Raw genomic sequence first — 15,000 nt, 5'->3', positions numbered from 1 at the left:
GTGTGTGTTTGTATGTGCATGCTTCAGTGCATGCAACATGTATTTGTGTGGATTCTGTGAACAAACATTGACAAAGTTAGGTCAATATTAAATGTATGTATATGAGGATAGACAGCATGTGCTGTTGTTGCTTGACTGATTGTGTGTGTGTGTGTGTGCAAGTGCATGTGCATGAGTATATAAGCTAATGTTGTGTGCAATATGTGTGTGTGTGTGTGTGTGTGTGTGTGTGTGAGTACAACAAAAAGTTAATCTGACAATAAATGGTTTCAGTCAGTCATTGTGTGTGTGTGTGTGTGTTGACCCACACTGCCCCTTCCTATCTCTGCGGCTGCCTTCACCTCTACACTCCATCTCGCTCACTACGATCGGCCTCGGATCCACTCTGTTTACGCATACCCAGATTCAAACACTTGACTGTTGGCCGCCGTTCTTTCTCTGTTTCTGGACCTTGCGATTGGAATGAACTTCCTCTTTCGCTTCGTCAAGTCTCCACACTCAGCTCTTTCAAGTCCGGCCTTAAAACCCACCTCTTCCCAAAATAGCCTCCCTTGCCTGCCCTTCCTTGTCTTTAGTTTCTACAGTATTAGAGTTATGCATGCGTGTGAATGACTGGTGCGAAAGCGCTTTGATTTGTCTCTGCACAAGATCCAGCGCTATATAAATACCATTATTATTATTATTTATTTGACCCATACACCTGTGTCCAGTTACCTGGCTTTTTCTGTTTTCCGTTTCTCTCCTCCCATCAAACAACCAGCAACGATCCATACAGCACTCTGTAGGAAAGCAATCAAGTGATCACTAAATCAGTATTAATCATAACAACAACAACAACAACAACAAGGAGAAAAGCAATCAAGTGATCACTAAATCAGTATTAATCATAACAACAACAACAACAACAAAAAGGAGGAAAGCAATCAACTGATCACCCAGTCAGTCAATCTGTCAAGATTACTGCATCTACTAGTACATCTATCATATATCCACACTGTCAATCTGATGAAATGTTTGTGATTTTAGACAAAATAAAAGACCTCTGTCCTTTCAAAATGATTTAAAACAAATAAAAAAAAACAACAACAAATACAACAACAACCACAAAGCATATACACTGACATATATATGTGGATGCATAAGCTCACACACACATTCTCTAAATCTCTTTTGTAACAGTGTAACCTATATGAACACACTGATACCTACACAGGCGCCACATACGTGCAGGATACACAGACTCACAGACATAAAGACACACAAACATCGATTCCTTAAATCTTAGCTGTAACAAAGCATGTATGCATACAATACATACACACAAACACACCCACATGCACACACCCACATGCACACACATACACATTCACACACACTCACTCAGTCTCTCTCTCACAATCTCACCTGTAACAACTTGCTGAAGGTTTCATAGCTCTGAATTGCCAACTGGAAAACAAAAACATTTTGAAAAATTAAAATTCTCATCATGCGATCTACATCCACTCGCACAGCAAAAAAATGATGACAGGAACACATCTGACAGGAGCTTCTTCTTCTTTTTCTGCGTTCGTGGGCTTCAACTCCCACGTTCACTCGTATATATGCGAGTGGGCTTTTTACGTGTGTGACTGTTTTTACCCCGCCATGTAGGCAGCCATACTCCGCTTTAGGGGGTGTGCATGCTGGGTATGTTCTTGTTTCCATAACCCACCGAACGCTGACATGGATTACAGGATCTTTAACGTGCGTATTTGATCTTCTGCTTGCATATACACATGAAGGGGGTTCAGGCACTAGCAGGTCTGCACATATGTTGACCTGGGAGATCATAAAAATCTCCACCCTTTACCCACCAGGCGCCGTCACCGTGATTCGAACCCGGGACCCTCAGATTGAAAGTCCAACGCTTTAACCACTCAGCTATTGCACCCGTCATGACAGGAGCATTTTCCCATTCTTTCATGCAAATATGGCCATGCAGTAAAATCCCACTTTTAGATCTTCACAAGGGAACAAGGGAGGTGAAGCTCACAAACCAGATTAAAAAAAAAAAAAAAAAAAAAAAAAAAAAAAAAAAAAAAAAAAAAAGCAAATATGTATCCAGACTGTCAAAACCATAGTTTCAATTAGTTGTAGCCAACATAAAATGAGTTCCCTGCGGCCCTACTGATACTGATACAACCTTGATTCTGTTTTCTGTTTCACCTTTTGGCATTTAGATGATCATCAAAGTGGAAATCTTTGTCTCAGTGACTGATATTATAAACACCTCTTTAAAAAACAAACAAACCCAAAACCCCCAATATTAACAAGCACAACAGACAAACATCAATACACACCGAATACACCTAAAAACGAGCATTTTACATGTTTTTTTCTTTTCTTTTTCAACCTTTTTTTTCCATCCCATCTTTGGGTTTACAATTTCGTTACAGCATCATAAGAAATCACCCCATTAGCAATTCATACCACATTAAAACATATTCATTCTGAGGTAATGTACAAAGATTTTTCTTTTGATATTGGACTGAACCAAGGAGGCACACATACACACAATAACACAGGCACAAACCTGTGCGCATATTCTGAAATATTCTTCATAAGTGACTACTTACTGAGAAAATGAAATCAGTTTCTTTGCAATGCATGACAGTCGAATCAAACTGACCGCCAGAACAGCAGAGAAAGCATGTCGTCCCTACTATTTAGGACAGAATTTGATTATAGTGGAGAGTTACTTGCTGAAATTTCATCCCCACTCTCTCAGCTTTAGGATGGCCGGCATTGGGATGGTCCCGAAAGGCTGACTAGCCCACAAGCTGTAGCACTTCTTCTTCTTCTGCGTTTGTGGACTGCAACTCCCACGTTCACTCGTATGCACACGAGTGGGATTTTACATGTATGACCGTTTTTACCCCGCCATGTAGGTATAACCCACCGAACGCTGACATGGATTAAGGGATTTTTAACGTGCGTATTTGATCTTCTGCTTGCATATACACATGAAGGGGGTTCAGGCACTAGCAGGTCTGCACATATGTTGACCTGGGAGATCGTAAAAATCTCCACCCTTCACCCACCAGGCGCCGTCACTGTGATTCGAACCCGGGACCCTCAGATTTACAGTCCAACGCTTTAACCATTTGGCTATTGCGCCCGTTGCTGTAGCACTAATAGTGCAATCTTGCATCCTAGTTTGGGAGCTTTAGTCTTTCACAAAGGACTAAGCTGTAAATGACTTCCCACTGCAGTGGAGAAAATATTGATTGCACAGCTCTCACTTTGCTGATGGCCCAACTGTAAGCTGAACTCTTTCACCACAAAGTTACTGTGTGGAAAATTCTCCCCGGCGCCAAATATTTTAGATACTGTGCTCTCAGTCACAGGCTTCGGTTCATGTCAGAACAACACAATGGACTTGTTCACTTCAAACTGGGTCGGGGGGCAAAGGTCAGTCATTGTTCTATTGGCAGGAAACTGGCTGCTGCTGTCAATCATTGTTACCATGTGAAAAACGGGCTTGTTAACATGACCCCTCCACGTCGACTAAAGTCACCTACGGTGGTGCACTGTCTAGTCGACTAAAGTCGCCTATGGTGGTGAAAGAGTAAAGTGAATATCTGATATGAGCCGAGTGCTGCAATACGTGAAGCATTGGCATACCATCCCCTACCTACCTCTCTGGTGGGTACAATGACGACAGCGAAGGGGCCGAGGTTGCGCTGGATTCTCCGAGGCAGAGTGGCAAGTGTGTGGACCATGGGTACAGCGTAAGCCAACGTCTTCCCTGTGCATAATAAACAAGCATCAGAGTATTTACAAACAATGACACATTTCATCATCATAAACTATTTATTGTGTGATTAACACTGTGTTGTGCACAAACACACATCCATGCACCCTTACACACACTACATATTTATCAGTTCAAATGGAAATTACATACACGCACCATCATAAACTATTTCATGTCAAATTAACACAGTGTTTTACACACAAAACACACATACACACACACAACTGCTAAATACATTCTGAGACAAACGTTTGCCTTGGTCTAAAAAAAAAAAAAAAAAAAATCTTAAAGAGAAAGAGAAACCTGGTTGCAGCATAGCTGGGAAAGTACGACTCAACAGACACATAAATAATGCTTTAGAGTCAAGCACCATGAACAAAACCCAACAGAAGCGAACATTCAATGATTGAACAAAGTAGTGGTAATGCACCCAACTGGAAAATCAAACAAATCATCTAGTCATGCGGATGAGATAATTAAAACCAAGGTCCCTTAGGCAGCATGCACCAGGCACACAGAAAAAGAACCCACAGCACCATAAGTGTTGTCCTCTGGCAAAATTCTGTAAAACAAATCCACTCTATCATGCATGGCATGTTGGGTTATGCTGTTAGTCAGATGTAGTCAGACTAACAGATGTAGTGCTGCGTACATAGATTTGTCTGAACGCAGTGAAGCCTCCTTCTGAAATTGAAACTGAAAGTGAAGCCCAACATCAACAGTTCCCTGCGAGTTGCTGGCAATGAGAATGTGCATTTATGTCTTTCCGCATAGGTCTCACATCCCTGTGGATAAGTATCTTAACCTTTCTTTCTTTCTTTTGGGTTCGACAGCTACGCAGTCAGGGTCAAAGTCCGAGGGATGCCACAAACTCAGACGTCCGGCGAAGATTGGCTATCGTCCCCCACAGCTTGGTGTTGAGGTCAGCACCCCCAGGCCAGGACTGCTGCCGCATCTTCTCATACAGGGGGCAGTCTTGGAGAATATGGGATGGGGTCTGGTCAGCCTGGCCGCAATCACATAGGGATGTGGCTGCCACTCCAATCCTCTTCAGGTGTGCTCGGAGGCTGCAGTGTCCTGTGCGAAGGCGGTAGATGGTAGTCTGGTGTCTCCTCTCCAGTGTCCTGATGGGATCCTGGTGTGCCTGGTAGCCTCCGTTCAGGGTGACCCAGCCTCTTCGGAATCTGCTGCGGAGGAGAGTTTTTGCTTCCTCATACATGGCAGGAACGGTTGGCTGTGTGAGCTGGCTTCCTTCCTTAGCAAGGTGGCCTGCACGCTCATTGCCTGGGAGGCCTACATGTGCAGGCACCCACTGGAGGGTCGTTGGGGCTGTTTGGGTAAGGGAGTATCTTAACCATCCATAGAAAACTCACCAGAGCCTGTCTGTGACTTGATGAGAACGTCTTTCTCCCGAAGGATGACAGGGATAGACAACTGCTGCACACGGGTCATGGTTGCCAGCTGCATTTTTTCCTCCAGGTTCGCTACCTGCACGTTATGAAAATGGTTGTTCAACAAAATACTACTAAAACAAACCAAGCAAGAAAACGAGCGATGCGCAACACTGTAAAGAATACATGTAACAGTGATTTTTGAAGCCATGGTCATCTTTGAATTGGAAGGACGAACATCACATGTGGCAGTACCGTTTGGACTAGTTACGTAACTGGTTTAATGCCCGAATATCTTCAGTTTAATGCATGGTTCTGTTATAATGTACCCATTTGCCATGTTTTCACAGAATGATGCTATTTTATTTCATGTCCCCTTTTTCATGGACACGTGTGTGTGTGTGTGTGTGTGTGTGTGTGTGTGTGCATGCATATGTGCAAGCATGTTTGTTTCAATGTTTGTTTGCATGTGGTTTCACAGGTGTGTGGAAATGTTCACAGGAATGTGCACATTAAATGATTAATATAAATGCACCCATGGGTGGGCGTGACTTGTCTTTTGAAACACTGAAATGTTTGCAACCGAGTTCCAGGGTATGCCTAACCAATAAGCATGTTCTGATTATCATAATGCAACAAAGTTTAGTAATTTCAAAAACAAGAGAAAAGCGAAAAGCAAAGCCAAACGCCAATACAGAAATCTGTATTGTACGGCATCTCACCAGATGAGGATGCAAAGGGAGATCACCGAACTTGGTGGAAGCAAACACCTCTTCCTTCACAGTCTTCACACTTCGGCTGAAACACAGACATGCCCACACCAAGCCACACACAATCAGTCAAGTATGCAAACACACGATCACACACTGCACAATGATGAGCATTCCTTTCACTCCTCATGTCACAGACATAGAGGATAAACATCAGGTAACCAGAGAAAGAATTCTTAAAAGCAAATTAGAATGTTCAAAGATGCAGACAAGATACTTTCTTTTTAATTAATGAGGATACTTCACGAGTGGGCTTTTACGTGTATGACCGTTTTTACCCTGCCATGTAGGCAGCCATACTCCGTTTTCGGGGGTGTGCATGCTGGGTATGTTCTTGTTTCCATAACCCACCGAACGCTGACATGGATTACAGGATTTTTAACATGCATATTTGATCTTCTGCTTGCATATACACACGAAGGGGGTTCAGGCACTAGCAGGTCTGCACATATGTTGACCTGGGAGATCGTAAAAATGTCCACCCTTTACCCACCAGGCGCCGTCACCGTGATTCGAACCCGAGACCCTCAGATTGACAGTCCAACGCTTTAACCACTTGGCTATTGCGCCCGTCAATTAATGAGGATAGATTAGCAAGGTATATGTGTTTTCTTGTTTTTTGGGTTTTTTTGCATCCAGCCCTCACCAAAAACAAGGACTAAAGTGAAGGAAGAACAGTGCAAACAAGCAGAAGAAAGATCAAAACACAATGAAAACATAATATACATACATGTACATATCACTGCAAACTAACCACCCTACTTCCTGATCACCCCCTTCCCTATTCCGTCCTCCACATCAATCCCAAGAATTTAATGTGAAACGAAAGAAAATGACATATAAATTTTCAGATGCTTCGACAGTGCTCATTTGAATGAATAAATGATTAAATGAATGAATGTGTGTGCGTGCGTGTGTGCGTACATGTGTGCGCGTGTGTGTGTGTGAGAGAGAGAGAGTGTGTGTGTTTATATATGTGAATGTGTGTGTGTGTGTGTGTGTGTGTGTGTGTGTGTGCTCACACACGGGTTTACATGAAGCCTACAAGCACATTTGAGACCTGTACTGTCATATGAGAGAGACAGAGAGAGAGAGAGAGAGAGAGAGTCTGTACTCTCACAAAGTGCAATATCAGAAAGTAAAATGCCCACAAGTAATAGCCCTCAATAAGGGGGAAGTCATACATTCTATTCTGTAGAATCTAAACCAGTTTTCACACCTTTTCACTGTAGTAGCCTAGGTATGTCTGGACTGTGCCAAAATAATGAAGAAATCACACACCTTTTCACGGTAGGTATATCTGGACTGCGCCGAAACAATGAGGAGATCACTCACCTTTTCACGGTAGGTGTATCTGGATTGTGCCGAAACAATGAGGAGATCACTCACCTTTTCACGGTAGGTATATCTGGACTGTGCCGAAACAATGAGGAGATCACTCACCTTTTCACGGTAGGTATATCTGGATTGTGCCGAAACAATGAGGAGATCACTCACCTTTTCACGGTAGGTATATCTGGATTGTGCCGAAACAATGAGGAGATCACTCACCTTTTCACGGTAGGTATATCTGGATTGTGCCGAAACAATGAGGAGATCACTCACCTTTTCACGGTAGGTATATCTGGATTGTGCCGAAACAATGAGGAGATCACTCACCTTTTCACGGTAGGTATATCTGGATTGTGCCGAAACAATGAGGAGATCACTCACCTTTTCACGGTAGGTATATCTGGATTGTGCCGAAACAATGAGGAGATCACTCACCTTTTCACAGTAGGTATATCTGGATTGTGCCGAAACAATGAGGAGATCACACACCTTTTCACGGTAGGTATATCTGGATTGTGCCGAAACAATGAAGAGATCACTCACCTTTTCACGGTAGGTATACCTGGATTGTGCAGAAACAATGAGGAGATCACTCACCTTTTCACGGTAGGTATATCTGGATTGTGCCAAAACAATGAGGAGATCACTCACCTTTTCACGGTAGGTATATCTGGATTGTGCCGAAACAATGAGGAGATCACTCACCTTTTCACGGTAGGTATATCTGGATTGTGCTGAAACAATGAGGAGATCACTCACCTTTTCACGGTAGGTATATCTGGATTGTGCCGAAACAATGAGGAGATCACTCCCTTCTCTGTCTTTTTGGAGCCTCTGGGTGCTCCGCCTGATGTCTGGTCATCCTTTCTTGCCAACTTTTTGGGCGGGGCAAAGTCCTCTGCCTTCTGTGTGTCATCCTCAGACACTGGTCTTTTCTTCTTTGATGTGGAAGATGCGTCATTTTCTGTCGTTTCTGCTTTCTGCTTCTGATGCTTGATTTGTTTCCTTTGTTTGATGCGTTGGGACTGAAATACCAAGAAAGGCATGAGGCGAGTCTAAATCATCCAATACAAAACCAAGTGCATATCATTCCACCCACTCCCCCTCACACCCAACTCCTCTCTGCCCATTTTATTTGGAATCAAAATGGGTTGCAATATCATAATGTCCTTAATGACAAATCCATACATATACCACATCTGATCGAGACATTTGATCATTAAATTTTGATCGAGAACGATGTTTGATGTTCGGTCTTTCGTTTCAGCAGTACTTACCCTATTCCCAAATACTTTCTGCTTCTTTTTCGCATTGTGGCTTCCTGAAGATGTAAGATTCAGATTCAACGATAGGCTCAAGTCACCGTCATCCATTATCAGTTACAACAGAAGTACTTCTTTCTCTCAAACAGCTGCACTCCTTTTGTTTTCAGTAGGATCAAACACGTGTGGGCAAACAGGAAGTGGAGTATTTCGTCTTAATAACCAAATTGGTACAAACGATCTTTGTTAACGATTTATGCGCTGTAGTGTCAAAATAGTGACATAACAATCAATAGAAAGAGCGAAGTATGCACAAAATATTCCAATATTTTACAGACACGCTTGCAGATGCACTAAGGCGCAGCACGGTGTGAACAAAAGCACTTTGTTTACTGCCGAAAAGCGATCTGGCAACTTTCGATATTTGAAAATGGCGGCTGTGTCCAACTAGAGTTGGCTCCCGGTAATGTTGCCAGTGTTTGGATTGCACAACAATACGTAATCATTGACGATTGTGTTCTTAGTTCGAGTATGATTGCCCAGCCAAGCAGCGTGTGTGAACTTTGCTGAGATTTTGTCAGTAAGTCACCTGAAGATTGAATAGAGAAGTTGAAGACAAAAACCCAAACCAACACTATTTTTGTCAGTGAAAGTGGAAAACAATAGCCTAATCAGAGCATGCAAGCACACACACACACACAACTGTCAGTGTCACATAAAATTGTACTGAATGTCCCGGACATATTATTATGTCTCTTCTGTTCATCAGTCTGATCTTTATTACAAATCAAAAGTCTGAAGCCAACCTTCTCCCAATCTTCTTTTCCCTCTGATCACCCATTCAGCCTGTACTCCACTCTCCCACACATCCCTTTACTGTTCCTCCTCTTTTTCCTGGTGAATAATCCCCCTTCCTACCATGTGCATCATTCAGTTTCTTTTTTGCTTGCAACTGCATCAATTGTTTCATGTAAATTTATAGTGTGTATATATGTTGTTGTTGTCTTCAGTTTAACGTCTTTCCACTTGAAGTGATATTAGACGAGATGTGTATGTGTCTGTGTGTGTGTGTGTGTGTGTGTGTGAGTGAGTGAGATTTCACATCTTACTGTATGTAACCAACAGCTTACTTTTCAGCAACCAACAGCTTCACATATTTTTTCCAGTCTTCACAGTCATCAATGTCATCCACAAGAGCAACGTCAGCAGCAGCAGCAGCAGCTGGCAATGGCGTTCCCAGCAGATCGGGGAGTGCCACGTCAAGTTGTCGAGAAGACAGTGGTGGATGGGGAGTCTTTGTATGTGCAGACTTGTGTGTGTCTTTGTATGTGTATGTGCATGTGTGTGTGTGTGTGTGCATGTGTGTGTGTGTGGCATGCATGTGTTTGTACTACTGTTATCTGTATATGTGGTATCTATATTTGTTAATGAGCTGGTATTGGAAATGTCTAGATTTTGTTAATGTGTGTCTAGGAAGAGAGAGAGAGAGAGAGAGAGAGAGAGAGAGAGAGAGATTCAAATACTTTATTACTCAAGGATTAGGCATTCCATAGTCTTCCATTCTGCCCTTGTGACAACAATTACAGCAATAACAATAACAACACAACAGTAATAATGTTGGTAAATACTATACTACTACTACAATGACGACTGTTACTGCTACTTCTAATGATAATGATTATAATAAGAGAGAGAGAGAGATAATTCCAACGCTTTAACCACTAGGCGTGTTGAAACTGTCTAATAGTTCTCTAAGTTTCATGAATCATTATGTGTATGGGTATTAATAATTTAGTCCTGTAATAATTATGTTAAGTTTTACTGATCATTGTTTGCAGGGAGGGTTTATGGCAGCCAAGAAACAGAAGCTGTATGACCAGTTCAACAGCAAAGAGGGCTGCAAGTCACACATCTTTGAGGGTGTTAACATTTACATCAATGGTTATACAAGTAAGTCAGAGTGTGTGTGGTGGAGAGGTGGGGGTGGGTGGGTGGGTGGGTGTGGGTGTGTGGAGAGAGTTTGGCAATGTGCATGTACAGGGGTTTTTGTGTGTGCAAAGGGGTGTGGTAATTGGAAAGTAAGTCATTTTCTTTTGAGTGCATAACAGAGACAGAGAGAGAGGAATGGGTTGCAAGAATACTTGTATACGTTTGTGCATGCATATGTATTAGATTTTTGCGTGCGTGTGTGTGTGTGTACGCGCGCGTGTATATGGGTGGCTGTGTGCGCGTGTGTGGGTGCATGCATGCATGCTTTTGTGCATGTACTATGTTTTATTTTTGCTTCTTGTGGGGTTGGGAAAGCTTGTGTGTGTGTGTGTGCATGTGTGTTTGTTTATATGCACGCAGTAAATAATGTTTTTTCATTTTTTCAGGTTTTTAAAAAATTAGAATTCATTGGATTGGGAATGCTTGCATATGTGCTTTTTCTGCATCTGGATACATGTACACATTTTATCATTATTCAACCATGTTATAACCCTGATGAAATCTACTGTGGGCACACAACAGAGCCTTCGTCGGACAAGCTGCGTGAGCTGATCATGGAGCACGGGGGCCGCTACGAGCAGTACCTGATGAAGACGGTGGTGACGCACATCGTGGCCACCAGTCTGCCCAACAGCAAGATCCACAGTCTGCGGGACTTCAAGGTCGTCAGGCCCGAGTGGATCACAGACAGGTAGATAGTACGGGGGTGAGGTGTGTGGTGGGGAACATAGGGGTCAGGGTTTTGGTTTAACTCACTCAGTACCGCCAGTCCTCTCTTCTCCTCTACACAGACCCCTCGGATGTCCAGTTGGTGTCTGAATGACCCAACCTTTAGCTTCCGTCATCAGAATTGTGGTATTCTTTGTCAACATTCACCTCTTCAGTATAAGAGCCTTCCGCTTGCCATATTTTGATGATATTAGTTGGGCTGAAACGCTGTTAACGTCGTCTCTTTCGTCGTTCGTATGGAGAGAGTTAACTTGTTGACTGCCAAGTTTCTGTGAGGAAGACATGTACTCCCCTGCCCCCCATTTTTGTTTTGTTTTTGTTTGTTTGTTTTGCTGCCCCATCATCTGTACTGTTTCAATGGAAATACTCATTCTGAGTCCCCCATACATAATCACACCCAGGTTTATCTGTCACTGTCCCAGTGCCGGCAGTCCACAGGGAACCATTGATGTTAGGTCGCTGGGAGGCCACACACCAGAGGAGACCCTGCACTGCTGCTGAGTTACTTTGGTAGTGTTTGGTAGTGCCTGTTCTGATTTAACGTGCTTAGGACACCACCTACTAAGCCCCATACTAATGACAATAATGGCACATATTCAATTTGTCAGACTTGTCAACTGTTTTTTTGAAAATTATGATGATTATTTATTCATTTCTTGATCTATTCATTAAAAAACAACAACTCCTAAATAATTTGTTTATCTATTTATTGAAGTTGATGATCAATTCTGTGACCCACAGCATCAAGGAAGGGCGGCTGCTGTCCCATGCCCCATACAAGCTGTTTACACGACAGACCAACTCCCTCGCCGCTTTCTCCACCGTCCTGACGCGCTCCACTTCCTCCAGCAAGGACCCTGGGAAGGCTGCCACCCCTGACGGGGAAAGCGAGGATTCTGGTAGCGAGGACACAGGTGCTTGTCCACAAGGCCCTGAGGACGGCAACAGAGTGAAAGATATGACGGGTAACGTCGGTAGCGACGAGGAAGAGAAAGCTACTGAAAACTACGATGTGAACGACGTGAGCTCTGGTGATGAGGAGGCCAGTTCATTCAAAGCAGTTGATGAATCTTGTGATGAAAGGACCTCCGAATCCCCATCTCTTTCCAAAGACTCAGCATCACTTCCTTCACGTTCGACAGCTCTGAAAGCTCAGCACCGCTAATTTGCGCTCCAGACGTTCCATACACTCCTGCTGTGAACACCAGATCCTCCAAAGGATCCTCAAGCCTCTCCCGGTCATCCAATCCGTCTTCCTCGAAAGTGAGATCCCCTGCCAAAGCCGGTGAGGCCAAGTTCCTGTCGGAGTTCTACTCTCACTCCCGACTGCACCACATCTCCACCTGGGGTGCGGAGTTCCGCGCCTACGTCAACAAACTGCAGAAAGAGAGCATCGGGAACTTCCCAGCACGGGAGCGTCTGCGTCAGTTTCACGAGGAGCGGAGCGGGAGGATGGCGGCAGAGGGGGTGGGGGAGCCACCGTCAGCCAGGGGAGGGAAGGCACAGCGCGTGGTGATGCACGTGGATATTGACTGTTTCTTCGTGTCGGTGGGGCTGCTCCACCACCCACACCTCCGAGGTGAGCTGTGCGTAGAGGAAGGTTGATGGATACCTGTATACATGTTTAATTGTTTATTGTTCTACAGGTAGATTGATGGATACCTGTATATATATGTTTGTTTGTTTACTGTTTGACATGTGGATTGACGGATACCTATATATATATGTTTGTTTGTTTACTGTTTGACATGTAGATTGACAGATACCTGTATAAATGTTTGTTTACTGTTCAACAGGTAGATTGATGGATACCTGTATATATATGTTTGTTTGCTGTTCGACTGGTAGATTGACAGACACCTGTATAAATGTTTGTTTACTGTTCATTAGGTAGATTGACGGATACCTGTATATATATGTTTGTTTGTTTACTGTTTGACATGTGGATTGACAGATACTTGTATAAATTTTTGTTTACTGTTTAACAGGTAGATTGATGGATACCTGTATATATATGTTTGTTTACTGTTTGACTGGTAGATTGGCAGACACCTGTATAAATGTTTGTTTACTGTTCATTAGGTAGATTGACGGATACCTGTACATATATGTTTGTTTACTGTTTGTTAGATAGATTGATGGATACCTGTATAAATGTTTGTTTACTGTTCGTTAGGTAGATTGATGGATACCTGTATGTATATATGTTTGTTTACTATTCGACAGGTAGATTGATGGATACCTGTATATATACATGTTTGTTTACTGTTCGACAGGTAGATTGATGGATACTTGTATGTATATATGTTTGTTTGTTTACTGTTCATTAGGTAAATTGACGGATACCTGTATAAATGTTTGTTTACTGTTTGACAGGTAGATTGATGGATACCTGTAGTATATATACATGTTTGTTTACTGTTCGACTGGTAGTTTGACGGATACCTGTATAAATGTTTGTTTACTGTTCATTAGGTAGATTGACGGATACCTGTATATATATGTTTGTTTGTTTACTGTTTGTTAGGTAGATTGATGGATACCTGTATAAATGTTTGTTTACTGTTCGACAGGTAGATTGATGGATACCTGTATGTATATATGTTTGTTTACTGTTCGTCAGGTAGATTGACGGATACCTGTATGTATATATGTTTGTTTACTGTTCGTTAGGTAGATTGATGGATACCTGTATGTATATATGTTTACTGTTCGTTAGGTAGATTGACGGATACCTGTATAAATGTTTGTTTACTGTTCGACAGGTAGATTGATGGATACCTGTATGTATATATGTTTACTGTTCGTTAGGTAGATTGACGGATACCTGTATAAATGTTTGTTTACTGTTCGACAGGTAGATTGACGGATACCTGTATATATATATGTGTGTGTGTATGTGTTTGTTGTTGATTTTGTTGCGATTAGGAGGAGGGTGGCAGAATGGTTAACGATGCTTTACTGCCAGCACAGTGTCTGTGAGGGTCTGGGTTGGAGTCCTGGACTCGCCCTTTCTTCCAAGCGTGACTGAGCATCCAGTCATTTGGATGAGATGCTAAACTGAGGTCCCGTTTGCAGCACACACTTGGAGCTTTGAAAAAGAACTCATGGCAACAGAAGTTATGCCCCCTGACAAAATTCTGCAGAAGATAAGATAAGATAAGATAAGAATAACTTTATTATCTCCAACTGGAGAAATTTGGTCAGGTGCATTATCACAACATAGACAAGTAAACAACATGGGGACCATAACTGTAAAAATCAACAACAGCTTTTACGAATATTACGAAGATACAAATGTAAAAAATATCACATACACCGTTTCATACATACATCCACACACTGCAGGTGATAACTAGTATTCTTAATGTAAAAACAGAAAGAATTAAGAAACATTATTTGAATATAATTATAAACATAGCCTACTATACTGCACATTGATTATAATAGACAGATAAGATAAGAATAAAGATAAATTGCAGAAAACCGCAACCAGATAATCAGCACACACCCGCACCCACTCCGATAGGTACACAAATATATATCTTGCATGCACTCAAGGTCTGACTAGTGTTTTGGGTTATGCTGCTGGTCGGGCATCTACAGATGTAGTGTAATATATATATTCAGAAATTGAAACTGAAAGTGAAACTAACACATCAGATCCGATGTGAAGATGGCTTCAGATGAAAACTTTGAGAGCTATATCCATATCTGTAACAGAGAAAGTA

At 42.4% G+C, this 15,000-nt stretch overlaps 3 protein-coding genes across 3 annotated transcripts in view; 2 read left to right on the top strand and 1 right to left on the bottom strand.

Moving 5' to 3' along the window:
• The window catches only part of LOC143289584 (ATP-dependent DNA helicase DDX31-like), a 34,072-nt gene extending 25,321 nt beyond the window's left edge, over window positions 1–8,751 (bottom strand). The window contains exons 1-7 of the mRNA XM_076598614.1: window positions 8,567–8,751; window positions 8,049–8,314; window positions 5,910–5,985; window positions 5,170–5,284; window positions 3,678–3,787; window positions 1,405–1,446; window positions 715–779 (exon numbers count right to left, since the gene is read on the bottom strand). Coding sequence (XP_076454729.1) covers window positions 715–779; window positions 1,405–1,446; window positions 3,678–3,787; window positions 5,170–5,284; window positions 5,910–5,985; window positions 8,049–8,314; window positions 8,567–8,662 — 770 coding nt within the window. The 5' untranslated portion in view covers window positions 8,663–8,751. The remainder of the gene's footprint in view (window positions 1–714; window positions 780–1,404; window positions 1,447–3,677; window positions 3,788–5,169; window positions 5,285–5,909; window positions 5,986–8,048; window positions 8,315–8,566) is intronic.
• A 239-nt stretch (window positions 8,752–8,990) lies between these two features.
• On the top strand, window positions 8,991–12,434 carry LOC143289990 (uncharacterized). Its single transcript, XM_076599285.1, has 5 exons — window positions 8,991–9,131; window positions 9,718–9,849; window positions 10,390–10,501; window positions 11,063–11,231; window positions 12,011–12,434. Exons 2-5 carry the CDS (start codon window positions 9,733–9,735, stop codon window positions 12,432–12,434), a joined length of 822 nt encoding a protein of 273 aa, XP_076455400.1. The 5' UTR covers window positions 8,991–9,131; window positions 9,718–9,732.
• A 142-nt stretch (window positions 12,435–12,576) lies between these two features.
• The window catches only part of LOC143289989 (DNA repair protein REV1-like), a 36,328-nt gene continuing 33,904 nt past the window's right edge, over window positions 12,577–15,000 (top strand). Inside the window, exon 1 of the mRNA XM_076599284.1 lies at window positions 12,577–12,848. Within this exon, the coding sequence (XP_076455399.1) occupies window positions 12,722–12,848 (127 nt within the window). The 5' untranslated portion in view covers window positions 12,577–12,721. The remainder of the gene's footprint in view (window positions 12,849–15,000) is intronic.

The sequence above is a fragment of the Babylonia areolata genome, chromosome 14 (genome assembly GCF_041734735.1).
Source record: "Babylonia areolata isolate BAREFJ2019XMU chromosome 14, ASM4173473v1, whole genome shotgun sequence".
In the NCBI taxonomy this organism is placed as follows: domain Eukaryota; kingdom Metazoa; phylum Mollusca; class Gastropoda; order Neogastropoda; family Buccinidae; genus Babylonia; species Babylonia areolata.
This window is presented reverse-complemented; position numbering and strand designations above follow the sequence as displayed.